Source organism: Nematolebias whitei, chromosome 10 (assembly GCF_014905685.2).
Source record: "Nematolebias whitei isolate Nwh7 chromosome 10, NemWhi1, whole genome shotgun sequence".
NCBI lineage: Eukaryota > Metazoa > Chordata > Actinopteri > Cyprinodontiformes > Rivulidae > Nematolebias > Nematolebias whitei.
The window spans coordinates 24,690,034-24,707,467 of NC_056507.1; the positions used below are offsets into that span (position 1 = coordinate 24,690,034).

General features: G+C 41.6%; 3 protein-coding genes across 3 annotated transcripts in view; 1 reads left to right on the forward strand and 2 right to left on the reverse strand.

Moving 5' to 3' along the window:
• The first annotated feature begins 166 nt into the window (after positions 1 to 166).
• miox (myo-inositol oxygenase) lies at positions 167 to 5,522 on the forward strand. The gene is made up of 10 exons (XM_037682862.1): positions 167 to 299; positions 416 to 484; positions 1,353 to 1,433; positions 2,087 to 2,249; positions 2,325 to 2,392; positions 3,936 to 4,042; positions 4,651 to 4,718; positions 4,819 to 4,868; positions 4,960 to 5,072; positions 5,155 to 5,522. The coding sequence occupies exons 1-10, from the start codon at positions 282 to 284 to the stop codon at positions 5,261 to 5,263; spliced, it is 846 nt and encodes a 281-aa protein (XP_037538790.1). The 5' UTR covers positions 167 to 281; the 3' UTR covers positions 5,264 to 5,522.
• Positions 5,523 to 5,896: 374 nt separating this feature from the next.
• On the reverse strand, positions 5,897 to 12,980 carry lmf2a (lipase maturation factor 2a). Its single transcript, XM_037682864.1, has 14 exons — positions 12,771 to 12,980; positions 11,973 to 12,226; positions 11,863 to 11,891; positions 11,221 to 11,414; positions 10,901 to 11,079; positions 10,657 to 10,801; positions 9,309 to 9,437; positions 9,124 to 9,229; positions 8,957 to 9,053; positions 7,760 to 7,942; positions 7,512 to 7,680; positions 7,196 to 7,307; positions 6,813 to 6,921; positions 5,897 to 6,358 (listed from the first exon to the last, which is right to left on the reverse strand). Exons 1-14 carry the CDS (start codon positions 12,862 to 12,864, stop codon positions 5,975 to 5,977), a joined length of 2,184 nt encoding a protein of 727 aa, XP_037538792.1. The 5' UTR covers positions 12,865 to 12,980; the 3' UTR covers positions 5,897 to 5,974.
• Positions 12,981 to 13,598: 618 nt separating this feature from the next.
• Positions 13,599 to 17,434, reverse strand: part of c2cd5 (C2 calcium dependent domain containing 5) — a gene marked incomplete at its 5' end in the record, with an annotated part of 30,170 nt that continues 26,334 nt past the window's right edge. Inside the window, 3 exon segments of the mRNA XM_037682865.1 lie at positions 13,599 to 14,860; positions 14,974 to 15,120; positions 15,204 to 15,397. Of these exon segments, the coding sequence (XP_037538793.1) occupies positions 14,744 to 14,860; positions 14,974 to 15,120; positions 15,204 to 15,397 (458 nt within the window).

The window sequence follows — 17,434 nt, forward strand, 5'->3', positions numbered from 1 at the left end:
AATGAGTCGTTCTTTGAAAGTCCAAACGTGTAATCTGCTGATTACTGAAAATCTCTTCCTGTAACAAACACACAAACACTCGAACAAGGCCAACGGTCAACACAGGGCACCCCATTAGGTAAGGCTGGTTAAATTGGGAGTGATCATGAGTGTGTGCTTCATGAAAACAAACAAAAAAAACCACTTCAGAGGTCAAACCCATCACAGCTTCAATCACCTGGAGACATAAATATCTGAGCAGGCAGTCAGACCTGAACCTGCTGGGGCTTCTTCTGACAACCATGAGGGTGATCAACATCGTGAGTCTCATTTTATACAGTTTTACATGTTTTATTGACACTTTGGGGGGGATTTATGAGTAACTAATGTTTGTATGATCAGAAAATCTTTCCTGCGCTCTTATTTCCAAACACAGGGTCCAGATCCGTCCCTGGCTTATCGGCCAAATTTGCAAAAGGAGAAGGAGGACTACAGAAACTTTGAGGTAATCTGAAGCCTCTCTTCAAACAGAAACAAACATTTTATTCTGCAATTATTTAAGGAAAGATGAAAAATTTCACAAGTTACAAGACTTTTATTTGAAAATACTATGCCTGTACATTTTTGGGGAAAAAAAAATTAATCAATTTTTAACCTTAATAAAGTCAAACATAAGGTGGTACTAAAATCTTTAACAGAAAAATAAACTTTAAATTAGATTTTTCTGCAGTGGAGAGAAAAAAATATAATTGTGGTGAAATTCAAGCCATAAAAAAATAACATCACGTTTAAAATCTTTACATTTGAACGTCATTATTAGGGATCAGAGCATAGATGTGAACCTGTTTAATTTGTGTAATTTAAGCTTCATTTGGATTTTTTTTTTCCAATGAAAAAAGCTGCAGTTAGATTAAATATTGCAGTAAAAACATGTGGGAAAATTATCCATTATCACACAGAAGCTTACAATCTGTTCAGCAGCTAAAACTTTTAGTTCTGCTTATTGTGCTCATTTAAAGCAAAGTGTTTTGTTTTATTTAAAAAAGGTTCCCAAATAGATAAATACCGATTTCTATAAAAATCAGTGTTTTGAGTTTTATGGCAGATGAAATAAAATAAAAATAACTTATTGTTGCTTAAAAATGCTCAATGTGTTTCAGAGAAACTGCTCTTCTCTATTCCAGATTCTTTAATGCACATTATTTCTATTTTAAAAAGCACTCCTTTTGATTAAAATCAACTTCTTTTAAGTCTAAAAAAAGTTAAATCTGGTCCTCTGGATTTTTCTACCTGGATTATTGAGCATGCATCAGGATAACTTCTTTGAAGCTTTTGAGTCAGTTTAAATAATCGTGTGCAGTTTTATTTTTCAGAGTGGAATTCTCTTCAGCCGAGTCTTTAAAACGTACAGCCTGATGCACACCAACCAGACGGTGGAGTTTGTGAAGACAAAGGTGAGCAAATCTGAAATAAAGGAACATTCAGATGATGGTTTTGTCTCCAGATATGCACAGGTAGAGCATGTTTGTCTGTGCAACAACAACAAAAAAAGCCATTTCTTCTCTATTCTTCTTTAACTTTGAGTCATGAGAGACAGAAGTGTCCTTGAATCTTTTTGTTTTTGTGGGGTTTGATCCGGTCAGGATGTCAAACTGATCAAACAAAAGTAATCTGATGTCTGGACAAGAGTCCAAAGATGAAAATCGGTGGCGTTGAATTTGTATAAACAACCCCATGTGACCTCCTTCTATCTGCCTTTCTGGCATATTACAAAATGTTAAGAATTAAAAACATTAACTAAGAATAAGAAAATGTTTATTTAATCCATTTCACAACGCTCCAAATGTTGGATTGAGGGGCCCTCTGATGTCGTTTTCTGATTCATCACCAACCTGGTTTTGAATCAGCAGACTTGATATTATATTATAGACTTGACATAAACGTTCTCTCACGTTTATGTAATTTGTTCAACGATGCACCAAACTGTTGTTTGCTGATTCATCTCACATCTGGTCCTTTAATGTATGAACAAGTCAGCATATTGTATGGAAACAAAACATTTTAAAAGTCTAAATAACCTGGATCATACTGTACCATCTCTCTGCAGTCTTCTGAATGGACCCAGTTCAACCACACCCAGATGGGGATGATGGACGCCCTCATGTCTCTGGACCAGCTGGTGGACGAGTCCGATCCGGATGTCGACTTTCCCAACTCCTTTCACGCCTTCCAGACTGCTGAAGGCATCCGCCAAGAACACCCAGATAAAGGTCATCTGCAGTGAGATAATAGTTAGTCTTATGTAAGACTGATAAATAACTTTATTTCTCTTACACTCACCTCAGACTGGTTCCAGCTAGTAGGCCTGATCCATGACGTTGGGAAGACCTTGGCTCTGTGGAATGAACCTCAGGCAAGACATCAAACTTGTATTTTGGACTTTAATGATTTCATTAGCTCATGCTTTTCGAATGACTTGTATACTTTGTAAGTCTGCCTCAGATCAGTCCGTACAGCTCATATCCTAGTGTGCCAGCGCAAGAGAATGAAAGCACTTCTATTACGATCTTGGTGCAATAGGTTGTCTTGAATCATTGTGGCTCAATCGTAAATAACTTTGTAGCTCTGTAGCTCACACACACTTCACAGGAGGAACATTGTTCAGCGTTTAAACAGGTCGGAAAACCACATTACCATTATTACACAATAATATAATTACAATCATTTCTTTTTTACCAGTGTTTCCCCAGAATGTTGTGGCGTTGATGTAACATGAACTTTTGAATCATCTAAAAATGTTAAATCTTAGGCAAACTCTTTGTTCTCCTGCAACTCTTTCATAGCTTTATAAACAAGGTATACATTCTTTTGCCTTTCAGGGCTTATGGTTGTCTTTTAAATCCCCTCAGAGGGCAAAGAGCTCACACTCAGGTCCTAAAGGCCACCGTTGCTTTTTTCAGCAAAACAGGAAAATAAGCTCTTTCTGTCTTTCAGTAAAAACTGTGGAAATATAAAAAATGTCACGTGTGACCATCCAAGCCTTCTGACGCTCATAGTTCAAGGATTTTAAAGATATGACGTGTAGTTTATGCAGCATCTTCCTTTTTCAGTTTGGGTTTGGGTTTGGGTTTGCCTCTTAACTGGGTGGTCAGGGAGCGACACAATGTGTGGTTACCACGGTAACCATAATGAGTCACTGGCAGCAGCTTTAACATCTTAGTTCATACATCAAAATGTAGACATTTCCTCTTAATTTGGAGTCAGCCTCCCCACCATCACAAACATCTACACTTCCAGATGCAAGAAGAGGGCCACCTGCATCATGAAGGACCCCACTCACCCAGCACACACATTTTTTGCCCCGCTCCCCTCAGGCATGAGGTTAAGGAGCATTAAGTGTAGAACCACTAGACAGAGGAACAGCTTCTACCCTGAAGCTGTTAGACTCACGAATCCCTAATCAGGATTATCATTGTGAAGAAAAAAATCACTGTAATGCCACTTGATTGTTGCTAGTGCTGCTGATCTCATGCTGCTGATTTATTTCATGTTGCTGTCTTCATTCGTACTCATCTTCTCACACAGACTCGTGTTCGTGCTGCTGTTGTTCGGTGTATTGTTTTTGCACCATTAGTGTTTAGCGTATTCGTTTAGTGTTTTTCTTAGTTCACATCTTAGATCTTTTTACTGTTTTTCTTTAATTTATACTTTTGTTGGATGTAACTGGGACCCTGTGTACACAGTTTCGTTCCACCACATGTACCACATGCGAATGACAATAAAGAAACCTTGACCTTAATTTAGATTACAACAAAGCTGATGTTGGCATTTGGGCCGTACAGCTGCAGCGACGTCGTTCAAATCCTCTGAGAAAATGAGATTTATTTTTAGAGTTACGCACAACAAGGCATGTTTTGTGGCAGCTTCTGCTAACAGAAGCTTGTGTGTTTTTGCAGTGGGCTGTCGTGGGCGACACCTTCCCCGTCGGATGCAAATTTCAAAACTCGATTGTGTTGAGAAACACCTTCGCAGACAACCCAGATGAAAAAAACCCTGCGTATAAGTAAGTACTCTCACTCTTTGGTCAAGACAAAAATGGTGTTGATGTTTGGAGTTCATACAGCTGACTGAACAAATCTTCATATTTAACACTTTTAAACCTGACAGCACGCAGCTCAGTTTCAATGACGGTAAACACAAATGATTTAAACTCATTTGGTTTTTCATTTGACTCCTCCGTTTAGCTTTCGTATCAGTTAGGATGAAAAATGCTATAGTAGAAATTGTTTTCCTGAGTTCTTAAGACTCCCGACTTGGTGTTTTGTGACCCTCAATGGGGTCCCGACTCCAACTTTGGGACTCGCTGTCCTGCAGGGTAAAGTTTGAATCTAACTGGACAGAAAAAACAATAATCATTAGTTTTGCAAGCTGGAAAATGATCAATCAGAGAGAAGATTTCTCAAAAAATAAAGAGTATTCAGGGCTAATATTTAGTTCTGCAAAACCAGTTTTCAAACTTGCATAAAAGTGTGATTTTCTTAAAACACAAACAGCATCAAGACAGCCTCGATAGTCCACTTAGAGCAGAAGGGTCATAAACACGAGCCTTACAGTTCTTGGTTGAACTAGCTTAACAAACATGGAGTTGATCGTTTTTCTTTCATCTTTTAGCTCTGAATATGGGATCTATGAACCAAACTGTGGCCTTGACAGGGTCCTCATGTCCTGGGGCCATGACGGTATGAGACCAGAACCAAAAGCAGCTGAATGTACCAACAACGTTTAAAACACAACATACTGGGAGTCCTTCTTTACATGAGTGTTCTCGAACTCTTTCAGAATATCTCTACAGAGGAATGAAGCACAACAACTGCTGCATCCCCGTCGAGGTGAGGAAATGAGCACATTTACGGGTTTTAATTTATTTTTTAGGGCGTTTCGACAGGAACGAGTTACAATCGTTGTGTTTTTGTTTCTCAGGGGCTGTACATGATCCGATTCCATTCCTTCTACCCGTGGCACTCTCATGGAGACTACATGCATCTGTGCAATGACAAAGACCGGCAGATGCTGCCGTGGGTCAAAGAGTTCAAGTGAGTATCTTCCTCTTCCTTCGAGAGCTTCATCAGGGCTAGGCTTTGACCTGAGATGTAAACCTTTTGGCTCTTTCTGCAGTAAATTTGACCTCTACACAAAAAACAGCACTCTGCCAGACGTGGACGAGCTGAAGCCGTACTACCAGTCCCTGATCGACAAATACTGTCCGGGGGTTCTGCAGTGGTGAACCAGCAGATACAGAAGTCAGCTGCGATGACAATGAAAATGTAAACGATGATTTATAGCTTTGTTTATTGCAACACTAAAGCTGGACGTGGCACTTTTTGCATATCATCACTTTCTTTTTAAAATCTCTTCACTAAATCTCACTGAGAACTGTTTTTATCTCTTCTTATGACGTGTATTTTTTGTTATATGTGGCAAATAATTTTGAGAAACAATTCGTACAAATTGAGTTTTTTTAATTTAAAAGAATACAAAAACAACTATGTCTTCTGTGGTGTTTCAATTCTAATTTTACACAAAAATATTTACAGACAGGACACGTGTGCTAGTTTGTTGAAGTTTTGTGTAGACAAACCTTTACCTGTCCCCCCCCCTCCCACCACCACTAAAAAAAAAATGAGTGGTGTAATAACATTAACTTGTACATTCTCTTGATGCGATTCCTTTTTCTGGTTTTATCGCTTGTAATTTTTAGCGATGTTCAGAAACAGCCAAATAAGTTTTAATAAACTTGTTTTTTGCTCCAAATATATTTGAATAACTGCAGATATGCATGTGATCATGTAAGTACAGGTTAAAATAAACAATAAAAAAGTGGCAGGTGAGGAAACAAAAGAACATAAAACACAACTCGTTTGGTATTTGGTGTCATTTTATGAAGGCAGACGGTGATCAGTCTCCAACAAGATTCCCTGCAGCTTGTTAAAAACGTTCAGTTTTCATCACTTTCCATCCTCTCCTCTTCCTGATCCTCGTCCTCACAAACACCGTCTTTCTCCTTCCTTTCCGCCTCGTCTTCTATGTTCTCTGCACTCTCTTCCTCCTCTTCTGTCTGCTGCTCCTGCGTTTTCTCGAGGTGGTCTGAGGAGGCAGCAGCTTCCATGTGATCGCTCTTCTTAGCTTCCTCAGGAGACGATGACGTCAGTCCTGCGAGTTTATTCCTAGTGTGCAACCCCCGGAGCAGACAAAAGGTGGCGCTGCAGGCGATGAGGGTCCAGATTAGTGCAGGGGCAGGAACGCCTTCGAACTGAGGTCGCACCCACCTCACCACCTGAGCAACAGTGGTGTTGGAAACACGACGAGGAGACGACTTGTCCTACAGACAAGAAATATATATATATAATTGTGTTAACGCTGATTCAGCATTGTCCAAAACTAAACGGAAGTAGGACTATTATTCAGATATATAACTAATAGGTTTCTGTTGTTAATGACTTCACTTTCTAATAATAAGTCACCCTGCTGTCCTTCATGAATGAAGTCTGAAGTGAACAGTGTTTTTTTTTCTTTTCCCTGGATTTTATTTGTTCGCTCGGTGTATTCTGAGCAGAAAAGGCGAACGACACCCAGAACACCCCTTTTTTTTTATTGTGACTGCAAACAGAAACTAAAGGAGACAGAGTGAAAGTAACTATCATAGTACCCATTATTTCTTAGTAGATTTCTGACGTCCTGAACGATGTCGATCAACAAAAAAGATATAAAGATTTGTTTTTGTCTTTAAATATAAGTATGAGAACTTCTTCTCTTAAATTCAAAGACAGATTTACCTTCAGTCCAAACTGGTTGAGCATGCTCTCCAGAAAACTGCTGCCCAGGTGCACCACGGGATAAAACTCCTCATCATAAACCCTCCTCCACCAACGCTGTGGATAAGATCTGCCAAAAAAAAACAAAGCCAAACTGTCTTTTTTTATCTTTGTATGAATGTGAGATCAATTTTAAACAGTATTTTCTAATTTATTTATCTTAGACAAGAAGAATGATTTTAGACAAACAGCAGCTTTTTGTACATAAAATCAGGCACTCTTCATAGTAAAACACATTCTCTAGGTTTATGAAAGTATGAGTTGAATAGTCTGTAATGCAGTAAGTCTGAATTAAACTCAAGTGTTGGTGTTTCAGTGCAGGGAGAGAAGCAGTGAGCGCTGACCCGTCAGCCTTGGGTTCAGTAAACCAGTATCTGTAGCGGTGAGCTCGGAGGTAGGCAGGCGGCTGCTGCTGAAACGGATACTTGGATACGTCCGCCTGGATCAGCTCAATCACTGCAGAACAAAATGCAAACTTTAAGAGATCCACTTGTTCCTTATTAAACACAAATCTGATAGCTTTCCCAGGGAATTCAACACTGAATCATTTCAGGCACAGAGACACCGTCTGCTTCCAGAAGATTAAAACTTTAAAGTACCGGCTATCTCTGAAGACTTTCTTAGTAGTGCTGAATTTGTAAAAGTTCACGAGTTGCGCACCGTCTCTTTTGCCTTGCAGCAGTCGGTACATCAGACTGGTGAACCACGGAGCCTGCGTGTGAGGCCCCAGAGCGGCGAACCACATCTGCCAGTCCAACCTGGGCTGGTGAGGAGTCACGACAGGAGGAGGCACACTCAGGTTCCCCGGCTTATACATGAACTCAATCTCCTTAAGAAAAAACAGGTTTATTTATAGCGACCATACAGGTTCTGTTCAACCTTCATGCATGATGAGACTTTCTTCTAACCGTCCACGTGACCCCATCGCTGCTCCCCTCAATGACGACCTCTGGCCTCCCACCCACTCCGGTCATCCTCCTGAACAGGCCGTACGAGTTGACCAGCTGGAAGCGATCCACCACCTCGTAGGCCTGACGCACGCCTGGCCACAGCCTGGCGTTAGAGTTGTGCTCCATGTAGGTGAACGGAACCTGAAAAAGAGGAAAACCAGACCATTATGTGGACGCTGGTGCAACGTTCACACGACTGTTTTCCTGCTTATGACTTGTACATCTTTTTGTTTGCAACCAAACTGCTCCTGCAGGCTTGGTGTGATTTTAAACATTTACAGTGAATATCAAAATACTCAGCTCAGTTGGGAATACTGTGCTCTGACTTTTGGTATTTGTATCTTTGAAAGTTTTATTTTAATTATTTAACTTTAACATGGTTTTCCACCAGAGAATTGGTATCTCCTTGATTTGTTCAAAAACATTGTTCTTTAAAAAAAAAATATATATATATATATATATTATATATATATATATTATATATACACACACTTCAGCATAGTATTTTTTATCTTCTTGTGCTCCTTTTAGTTTCCAAGTTACAGTTTTGCTACAGTTAACTTTTAGTGACAGTTTTGCTTTTAATAATTTTAATTTTTATCTCTATATCTATTCATTTAACCCTCCTGCTGCCCTTAGGCTAAAATGACCCACAAGTCCTCATGTTTAAATATAACCTCATGAGTCATCTTGACCCAAAGGCAGCAGGAGCGTCAATTTTGAATTTAGTGTTTACCTATCATCTTATTAATTTCAGTTTTTACACACAGTTTTACTAATTTAAACCTTTATGTTACCGTTTTGCTCATTTTAGCGTCTGTTCTGCTTGATTTAATTATTAATTCAGCTGCTGCTTCAACAAATTCCCTCAGCATACTCACTACAGTAATCCCTCGTTTATCGCGGGTGTAAGGGACCACGTCCCCCTGCGATAAGTGAAAAACTGCGAAATAGGAATACAGTAGTTCAAGTTCAATTTCAAGTAGGGTCAACTTTGTCACAACATGTGCCAGACTGCACTCACTCATCACCTGTTACTCCCAATCTCCCTCCTTAAATAAGCAATTTAAATTTAAATACTGTAATATTTTAAATAAGCAATCCAGGATTGATAATTTCTCTAGTTTCTTTTTGGTTTTGGACTCCAGCACCCACCAAACTGACAGCAAACATGGCAGCGGCAGCAGCAGCGAACACCATCCACTGCACCATCCTCCCAAACCTCTTCAAGAAACCAGAAACACAAGCACACCTGTAAAGAAATACACATCAGCACGACATCCAGGACGTACATCGAAAATAACCAACATTGCACCACATACCTGAACATGGAAGTGACCATCTCCCAGGTGAGAGAGAGGACACCAATCCAGACACAGGGGATGGTGACACTCTTCAGAAATGTGTTGAACTGGTGGTAGGTGAAGGCTGCAGAAGACACAACACAAATAAACAGTTTCAAATCATTTTAATCGTTTTATGAAACGTTGGACAAAGCCGCACAGACCTGTACGGGACGAGATGCCGTTCTTCATTGTATCCACCTGCAGATCGAAGCAGAGGATTGTTCCGTAGATCAGCAGAGACCACACAACCATCTCCAACAGGTAACACAGCCACGACAGCAGACTGGAGTCTGACAGGAGCAGAGAGCGTGAAACGTTCAGAGCTCATGTTCCAGTTCTTTTAGATGCTCAAAGACCTTATGTTGGAGGATGTTCAGCTGTGGGCAGATGAGTAAGAGCCGCAGGGTCCATTCAGTGGACAGGGTGCTCCACCATTTCCTAATGAGGGGTTGGGTTTTTACCTCCCACAGTTGGACTTAAAACATGTTTTTTCACTGCCAGCAATAATCGAGTACATTAGTATTTATTGAATCTATAATTGTACTTTCTCAGTTACAAACAAAAAAACAACTGCCACACTCTACATACAGTAGTCCCTCGTTTATCATGGGGATCCGTACCCTAAAGACCTGCGAGCGTGTCATGTTCACTCTTATTTTGAAAAAAAACTGCGATGAACGAGCCCCGAAGTAGCGAGGGACTACAGTATTGGACTAAATATTTTCATTCATTCAACCTTTATTTATACAGGTTAGTCTCACTGAACCTCCAGGACTCATTTACAAGAGAGACCTGTTGTTTTTTTTTATTTTTTTACAAAGAATGATGAGTAAAAATGGGCAGCACGGTGGCGCAACTGGTAGAGCTGCTGCCTCTCAGCGAGCAGGTCCCTGGTTCAAACCCCGGTCCAGGGGCCTTTTTGGGTGGAGTTTGCATGTTCTCTCCGTGCATGCGTGGGTTTTCTCCGGGTACTCCGGTTTCCTCCCACAGACCAAAAACATGCATGTTAGGCTGATTGGTAACTCTAAATTGTCCCTAGGTGTGAGTGAGAGAGTGAATGGTTGTTTGTCTCGTTTGTCTCTATGTGTCCCTGTGATGGACTTGCGACCCGTCCAGGGTGTACCCCGCCCCTCGCACAGTGATTGCTGGACATGGGCACCAGCGACCCCCGTGACCCAAAATGGAACAAGCGGGTAAAGAAAATGGATGGATGAATGGATGGATGAGTAAAAATGCAAGTTGTGCCTCGTGTTGCAGGTTTTATTACACCCACAGCTAATCAACTTTAGCCAACATGAAAATGGCTTTAACTTGGTCAGTTTTATAGATATTCAGCTAAAATTTGGTGTGGTAGTAGCTAAGAATCATCCTCAACCCACTTTGAGTGTGAACAGATCGTTATCACGTCTGCTCTCTCCGAGCGTGCTCCGCCTCAGAGTTCAGTAATGATCTGCTTTACTGTGATCTCACGAACAGAAGCAGTGAGGACCACAGGAGGCTGACTCATACCGTCGCTCTTTGCTTTGCTCTTGTCCGTCTTCCGCAGCCAAAAATTAACATGCTGATCATCCAGGAGAGACAGACAGAGGATCAAGGTCAGCAGGTTGAAGAAGTTGTAGTTCCCAGAGAGAATGATGAGAACTTGAAGAAACACCTAATTGATGGGAGAAAAAAAAGTATCAGATTACAAAAAGGTAATATACAGTCAGGTCAGTCTTGTATTTTACATTTGAGCTGATGAGTTTCAACTCACCTGCATGTAAAAAGCTCCGAGTCGCAGCCTGCGCAGCGGACTGAAGAACAGTAAAGGTACGGGGATCTCTATAACAAAGGTTCCCACCACACTCAGCTTCTGCCACCAGACTGGCAACTGGTGTGCAAACCAGGCCAGAGGCGTGGGGATACACTGTGTCTCATAGTGATACGTCAAAGCTGTTCAACAAAGATAAATTAAAGTGAGCTGGGAAAAATTTAAAGCAATAAATTGAGCTAATCAAGTTCTGTTTATGAAACATGCGTAGGCATTCAGAAAATAAATGTTGTCATGGAGGGGAAATGAATCTGAACTCGTACCTGTGAGACCCCACCACGTGGGACATCGTGATGTCAGCTTCACCACGCCAGAGGCGAACATCAGCCTGAAGAGCAGCCAGCGAATCAGCCAAAAGGTCACCCGATCGTGCTCCCGGACCGCCCTGGAGCCCCTGATTAATGTCAGCGGAGCAACAAGGATACAGAGGAACCCCGTCTCCAACAGCAGGTTGTCCCTGATACGACAGGAAGAAAATGTCACCACAGACAAAAAAAGGTGAAAAGATGACGCATGAAGATCAGAGTCTGCACGTTTGCCTGTAATGTTAGCGAAACATCTCATAAACCACTGGATGGATTTTAATGAAACCATCAGGACTAATTATTACAGTCAACCCCATTCAAGATGGCCACCAGAGCTAAGCAAACACAAAAAATGGCTATAAAAGAGTCCGTTTTACAGATATGGAGCTAAAATTTGGTGTTTGTGTCAGAGTCATAAAATGATCTTAGTTTAAAACTCTGGCATAAAAAGTAGTGGGGGACATGCATTCTTTAAAAGGAATGCTGGACATTCATTTACTACATTGACGTCTGTCGTACTGCTGCAAGGCAGGAGGGACACACATGATGAAACAACGTTCACGTGACAATAAATCTTATCACAGAGTTCAAAACACTCACCACTGGAAATAGAGAAAAACCTGACCTACCTGTAACAGGAAAAAAATAAAGGTTTTAATAAAGCAAATATTAAAAAAGACAAAATAACAACTCAGTCGTTAAAAACTCACTTGGTACAGGGACAGATAGAAGACCCACAGGCAGAAAAACACCAGGCTGTCCCTGAAAGCCTCCGTCAGTGTGGCAGCGAGGCTCAGCACAGCCCCGATGAGACACAGCAGCTCCATGGTGGTCTGGGTGTCCAGGCCGAGCCGGGGTCCCAGCCACAGCAGCGTGGGAGAGGACAGCATCTGTTCCAGCAGAGGCTTCCCAGTGTACCGCAGCTGCCAGCGTGCAGGCAGCAGCCCGTCGTTCCCATACAGACCTGAACACACAAACAAAATCACTTTGATCAGTGTAGGCAGCGCACATGCAAACAGGAAAATATCATGTTCACATGTCGTGTGCAACAGTACTAGATAAATGTCCAGATGCATGCTAAATAATCCAGGTAGATACTACCTGTAGTACTAGATAAAGTCATGGCACTTCATGAAGACTGGGCTTTGTTTATATTGAGCGTGGACCCGCATTTCAAAATTGCATTCAGTGTATTTGGAAAACTGCTGGAATAAAAAAAGTCTTACAAACTGCACCACTTGATAAACTTTTTTTTTTTAATGTTTGATTTTAAACTTTGCAGTGATTACCTTTACAAACTACATCCAGCAGACAAGTCCAACAAAAGGCTGTGGGTAACATCAGACTCTAGTTTATCGAAGCTTCAAGTATTCAGAGAATGCTGCGTGTTGGGATGTGTCTCCTACACTTCCAGACTGTTCCAGCAGCACAGGAAGTCTCTGAGCTCCAAGTTTCCAGCTAACAAGCTAACAAGACACAGTTGAGTCAGTTAGCAGTTTGGACCTCACCTGGTATCTGCAAATAGACGGAAACAAAGGCCGCCAGGTAGGTGGCCGCCATGCACCACAGGAATATGCGCCGAGGTTTAGTTATTTCCCCCATGTTTGAATCGGGCTCTACTCTGATATTTATTGCCGCCCGCTGCGCTACTCCTCCGGAGGAAGGAAGCTGATTCAGTCGCGAAGGGAGACACGTAGCGACCAAACGGTTGTTCAGTTCATCACAACGGCCGCAAGATGGCGCTGCGGCTCCTTTGAACACAATGCTGCGTTCACGTTTCATGGGAAAAGTGAAAGATCACTGCTCGCTCGTCTTAATTGGCCTCTTTTAGGAGTGGATTCAACTAATTAGGCTTTATTTCTTCACACACGAGTATTAAACATTGATCTTATGCATGTCTTATAAAGTAGTTTGAGGTTAGAATGCAGATTAGGAAACTTTTTTTTTTTTGTAAAAATTATTTCAAATACAGAAAGTAAATCATCACTGTGGACCTTCTTGTTCTAAGTGCCAATAAGGTTAAGAGTTTAACTGGTGGACGATTATTTATAAACACTGTGGTTCTATGTTAGGATTTAATTAAAGCAAGACGTTTGGTTTGAGATGAATTTATTGTGCATTTTAACAGGCGGTACAGATTCATGGCAATAAAGTGTCTTCATGCTGCTACTCCAACAGCAAAAAGCTCTGAAATATATACATTCAAGTTTTAGACACAAATACAGAAAAATAATCAACTACTGGTCGCACAGATTAGAGTACCACTATTATAGACACATTGTCTTAAATCACAAACTTTCCACACAGGCAAAGTAAGTAAAGATTATTTCATTTTCTGCTACAAAAATACAAAAATCTGATTTTGGAGAACATTTACAATTTATTTTCAGGTGGCATCAAGACTAGAAGATGCTTCATGTGCTGGAAAGTTCAGCAGTGAGTGTTTTTTGAGTAACACAGAAAGTGGAGATTTATGAGGAGGAGGGGATTATCTTAGATCTGCTGACGAAGGAGATGTAAGATTATTTAGACCAAACCTGAAGAATCTAATCAAATCTCAGACTTTATTCTTTTTATCTGAAACTAGCCCTCAGCTGGATTCTTTGCGTGACATATCGGTATAGTTGATATATATATTTAACAATAAACCATCACCGTTTGCCCAGACGTCATAATAATTATGCCATAATTTTAAATAATTCAAAATAAAGCCAAAAAATAAAATGTTATTATAAATTATCGTCACTGAGATTCATGTTAGCTGATCTAAAAGGGAAGTTTTTTCTCTCCAAACATGTTGTATATCACACCTGAAGTTCAGGCATTTTTCATGCATGCCAGTAACCTAAACAGACAATAAAATATCACAAATAAAACTTTAATGTGACAGTCATTTGACACTTGCCGGAAAAAAAAAAAAGTTTCTGTAAGCCAACTTGTTTAGAAAAAATACTGACAGCAAATATTAATATCGGACACCAGTAAACATGTTCAGTTTGGAATCTTGCTTCTAAATGCCGGCCCCGGACTGTGATTTATTCCTCTGGTGCCCTAAAATTCAAACACTTGACACTTTATGCAGACCAGAGCCAAACGCTGCAAGATTTTGTCTGCACTGAAACAGTCTGCATCCCTTTTAGCACAGAAATTTAAATTAGGTTTGTGGTTTGCAGACGGACACATTAGCTCTAGCTGCCTAACATGGAACTCAAACACCACGGGACGACCGACACGCTGCAGCTGTTGAGCACAGCTGTAATACAAAAGAAAGGGGGTCCTTTGGCTACTTTAAATCAGAAAAGGTTGGACTCTTGGAACCACATTCTTCCAACGTACATTGGACTCCCCATATTCACACAAACTGAACGTTTTGGACCTTTGGATGTGTTTAAGGCTAACTCTGCATTAAATTTGGATGTCTAGACGTATGAGAGTGTCTCCACTTGGACAGTTGTTCCTGCCACATAAGACAGATTTACTGTCATGTAGCATCAGCGGCGCAGGTCTGTCCCGTGTTTGTCACTGAGGTCATTTGCTCCTGGTCCGTCTCCCTGACGCATATAACCGCATCACCGCTCACGTTAATGAGACACTGAGCCTACAACGTAAAAACAAACATGTTATATTAGGAGAATAAAAATGAGAAAAGGTTCTTAAACATTATGTACAAACAGTTTGCAGTATCTGAGTAAATATTGTGTTTGTAGGTACCTGGTTCTTGTTTGGGTTTTCCATTAAAACACAGTCCTTCATGCTGTAGGACACCACTGCGTTTCCACCCAGAGCCGCGACGTGGGCTCGAACCATGGCAAACACCTCTGCGATGAAGGAATGAAGGAAGCCGCTCACCCCGCCTTCCTGCAGAGAACCAACGGCTCAACAAAAACACAGCTGGCAGTAAAACGCAGTGCAACTCAGCGCTCGTGTTGCTCAAACGGTACCTCCCGTAGAGACGTCGTCTCTCTGATGAAGAACATGTTGATGATGCCGAGGTATTTCATGATGCGCGTCCCGGGGAGGAAGGAGAGCGGCGTCATCTTGACCGTGGTCACGGAGCTGCTTCCAAACGAACGGCTGGAGCGCAGCGAGCGCGAGCGCACGTCGGGTAGCGGGCTGTAGTGCTCCAGAGACGAGACTGCAGGTTTAGTGAGAGCAAGCAGAAGTGCCAGAGGTGACGTGAGAGAAGAGGAGAAGAAAAGGGTAAAGAAGGAAATTCAAACACCAGGAAGCACTAAAAAAACTGTAGACAAATAAAAACCTGAAATAAACGTAGCAGCACAGACAAATGTTATGGATGGATGCCGTGCAAATATGCAAAAGTTTGCACAGGAGTAACATGTACAATCACAGGTGACCTCAAAATTATTCATATGCATGAGAAATTCTGATTCAAGAGTCGACTACTTTATGAAATGATGTAAAAGATTGCACCACAGAACTAAATTCAATTTCTTTAAAAAAAATTCAAACCAACAGTGTCTAAGTTTATAGTCCAGTGTCCTCCAGGCCTCTGAGCTTCAACACTTTTCTTCATCACCCTGATTATTGTGGAGAAGACTCGTGTCTGGACTCTAGAGGAGTCACTCCATGTTTATGTTTTCTGTTGAACTTTCCTCCTCATCGTATGTTTCACAGTTTAGTCTAAGTGGAGTTCCCCAGTTTTCTTCTTGAATTTTAATATACAGTAGTCCCTCATTTATCGCAGGGATCTGAACCCTGAAGCCCCACGATAAGTGAAAAACCGTGAAGTAGGAATAGTAGTACCAAGTAGTAAGTAGTAATTTATTTTGGTATATCCATCCATCCATCCATTATCTTTTACCCACATCTTCCATTTTGGGTCACGGGGGTCGCCGGTGCCCATGTCCAGCAATCACTGTGCGAGGGGCGGGGTACACCCTGGACGGGTCGCAAGTCCATCACAGAGACACATAGAGACAAACGAGACAAACAACCATTCACTCGCTCACTCACACCTGGGGACAATTCAAAGTTACCAATCAGCCTAACATGCATGGTTTTTGGAAACCGGAGCACCCGGAGAAAACCCACAGATGCACAGAAAGAACATGCAAACTCCACCCAGCAAGGCCCCCGGACCGGGATTTGAACCAGGGACCTGCTCGCTGAGAGGCAGCATCTCTACCAGTTGCGCCACCGATAAGGGTGTTTAAAACCCTTCTCATACTCTTTCAGTATTCCAAATAATGTTTCTAAACTCTAAACGCTCTAAAAGAGCATAGAATGTCATGATTCAGCTCTCTGCCACCTCCCAGCGATCTTGGCCACGCCCACTTCTCTGCAGAGCGGAGATCATGACAACACATTGCAGGAGGGAGCTTCTTGTGCAGTGTGGGCTGCATACAGACATGTGCAGCAGGTGCTAAATAATTTAAAATAATTTATTTTAAATTAAAATTCCATGCCGATCATGCAGTTCATCCATCAATCAGCCAATTGTGTGATATGTCCAATCTAACTTTGAAAAACTGCAATAGCGCGAGTCCGTGAAAAACGAACCGCCAAGTACCAAGGGACTACTGTAGTCTTGTTTTCTCATGATGCAGGCACAAGTGTCTGAAAAAACATAAAACTATGGTTTTCTAAAAGGATGGCAGTGTTATGGCAGCCATTTTTTGCCTTTCTGTTGCTGTTTTGTGTGCATCTTCTTTGGTCAAAATGTATAATGTATTTAAAAAAAAACACAGTAATGGCTTCAGGAGCAGCCAGACTTGCTCCAACTCACCACTTGGATGACTTTAAGGAGAAGGAGGGAGCACATGATGATACTGGAGGAAAACATCAAGCTATCATTTACAAGATTTGAGCTGTTAACACACTAAACCAGGGCTACTCAACTGATGGCCCACGGGTGACTTCAATCCGACCCACTTCTTTTTTCTTCTTCTTCTTTCAGCTGCTCCCTTCTTCAGGGGTCGCCACAGTGAACAAAGTCGCACAAAGACCTGGCAGTTAATTTTACACCGGATGCTCTTACTGACACAATCACAGACCACCGAGCTACCACAGCCCTCTGTGAGGAGCAGAGAGCTGCTATCTAAGGAGCCTGAAGGAGCAGATGGTGGGGGTTAAAGGCCTTGCTCAAGGGCCTAGATTGGGGCAAATGAGAGTGGAGACAGGTGTGGGTGCTTCACCTATCCCACCCACATTT

Coding starts and splice junctions, on each gene's coding strand:
- miox (XM_037682862.1), top strand. Junction 4,043..4,650: donor GAAAAAAACCCTGCGTATAA/GTAAGTACTCTC, acceptor TTCATCTTTTAG/CTCTGAATATGGGATCTATG. Junction 4,869..4,959: donor ACTGCTGCATCCCCGTCGAG/GTGAGGAAATGA, acceptor TTTGTTTCTCAG/GGGCTGTACATGATCCGATT.
- lmf2a (XM_037682864.1), bottom strand. CDS start 12,864: ATGGGGGAAATAACTAAACCTCGGCGCATATTCCTGTGGTGCATGGCG. Junction 9,230..9,308: donor CGGCATCTCGTCCCGTACAG/GTCTGTGCGGCT, acceptor TGTCTTCTGCAG/CCTTCACCTACCACCAGTTC. Junction 6,359..6,812: donor TCAACCAGTTTGGACTGAAG/GTAAATCTGTCT, acceptor TCTTGTCTGTAG/GACAAGTCGTCTCCTCGTCG.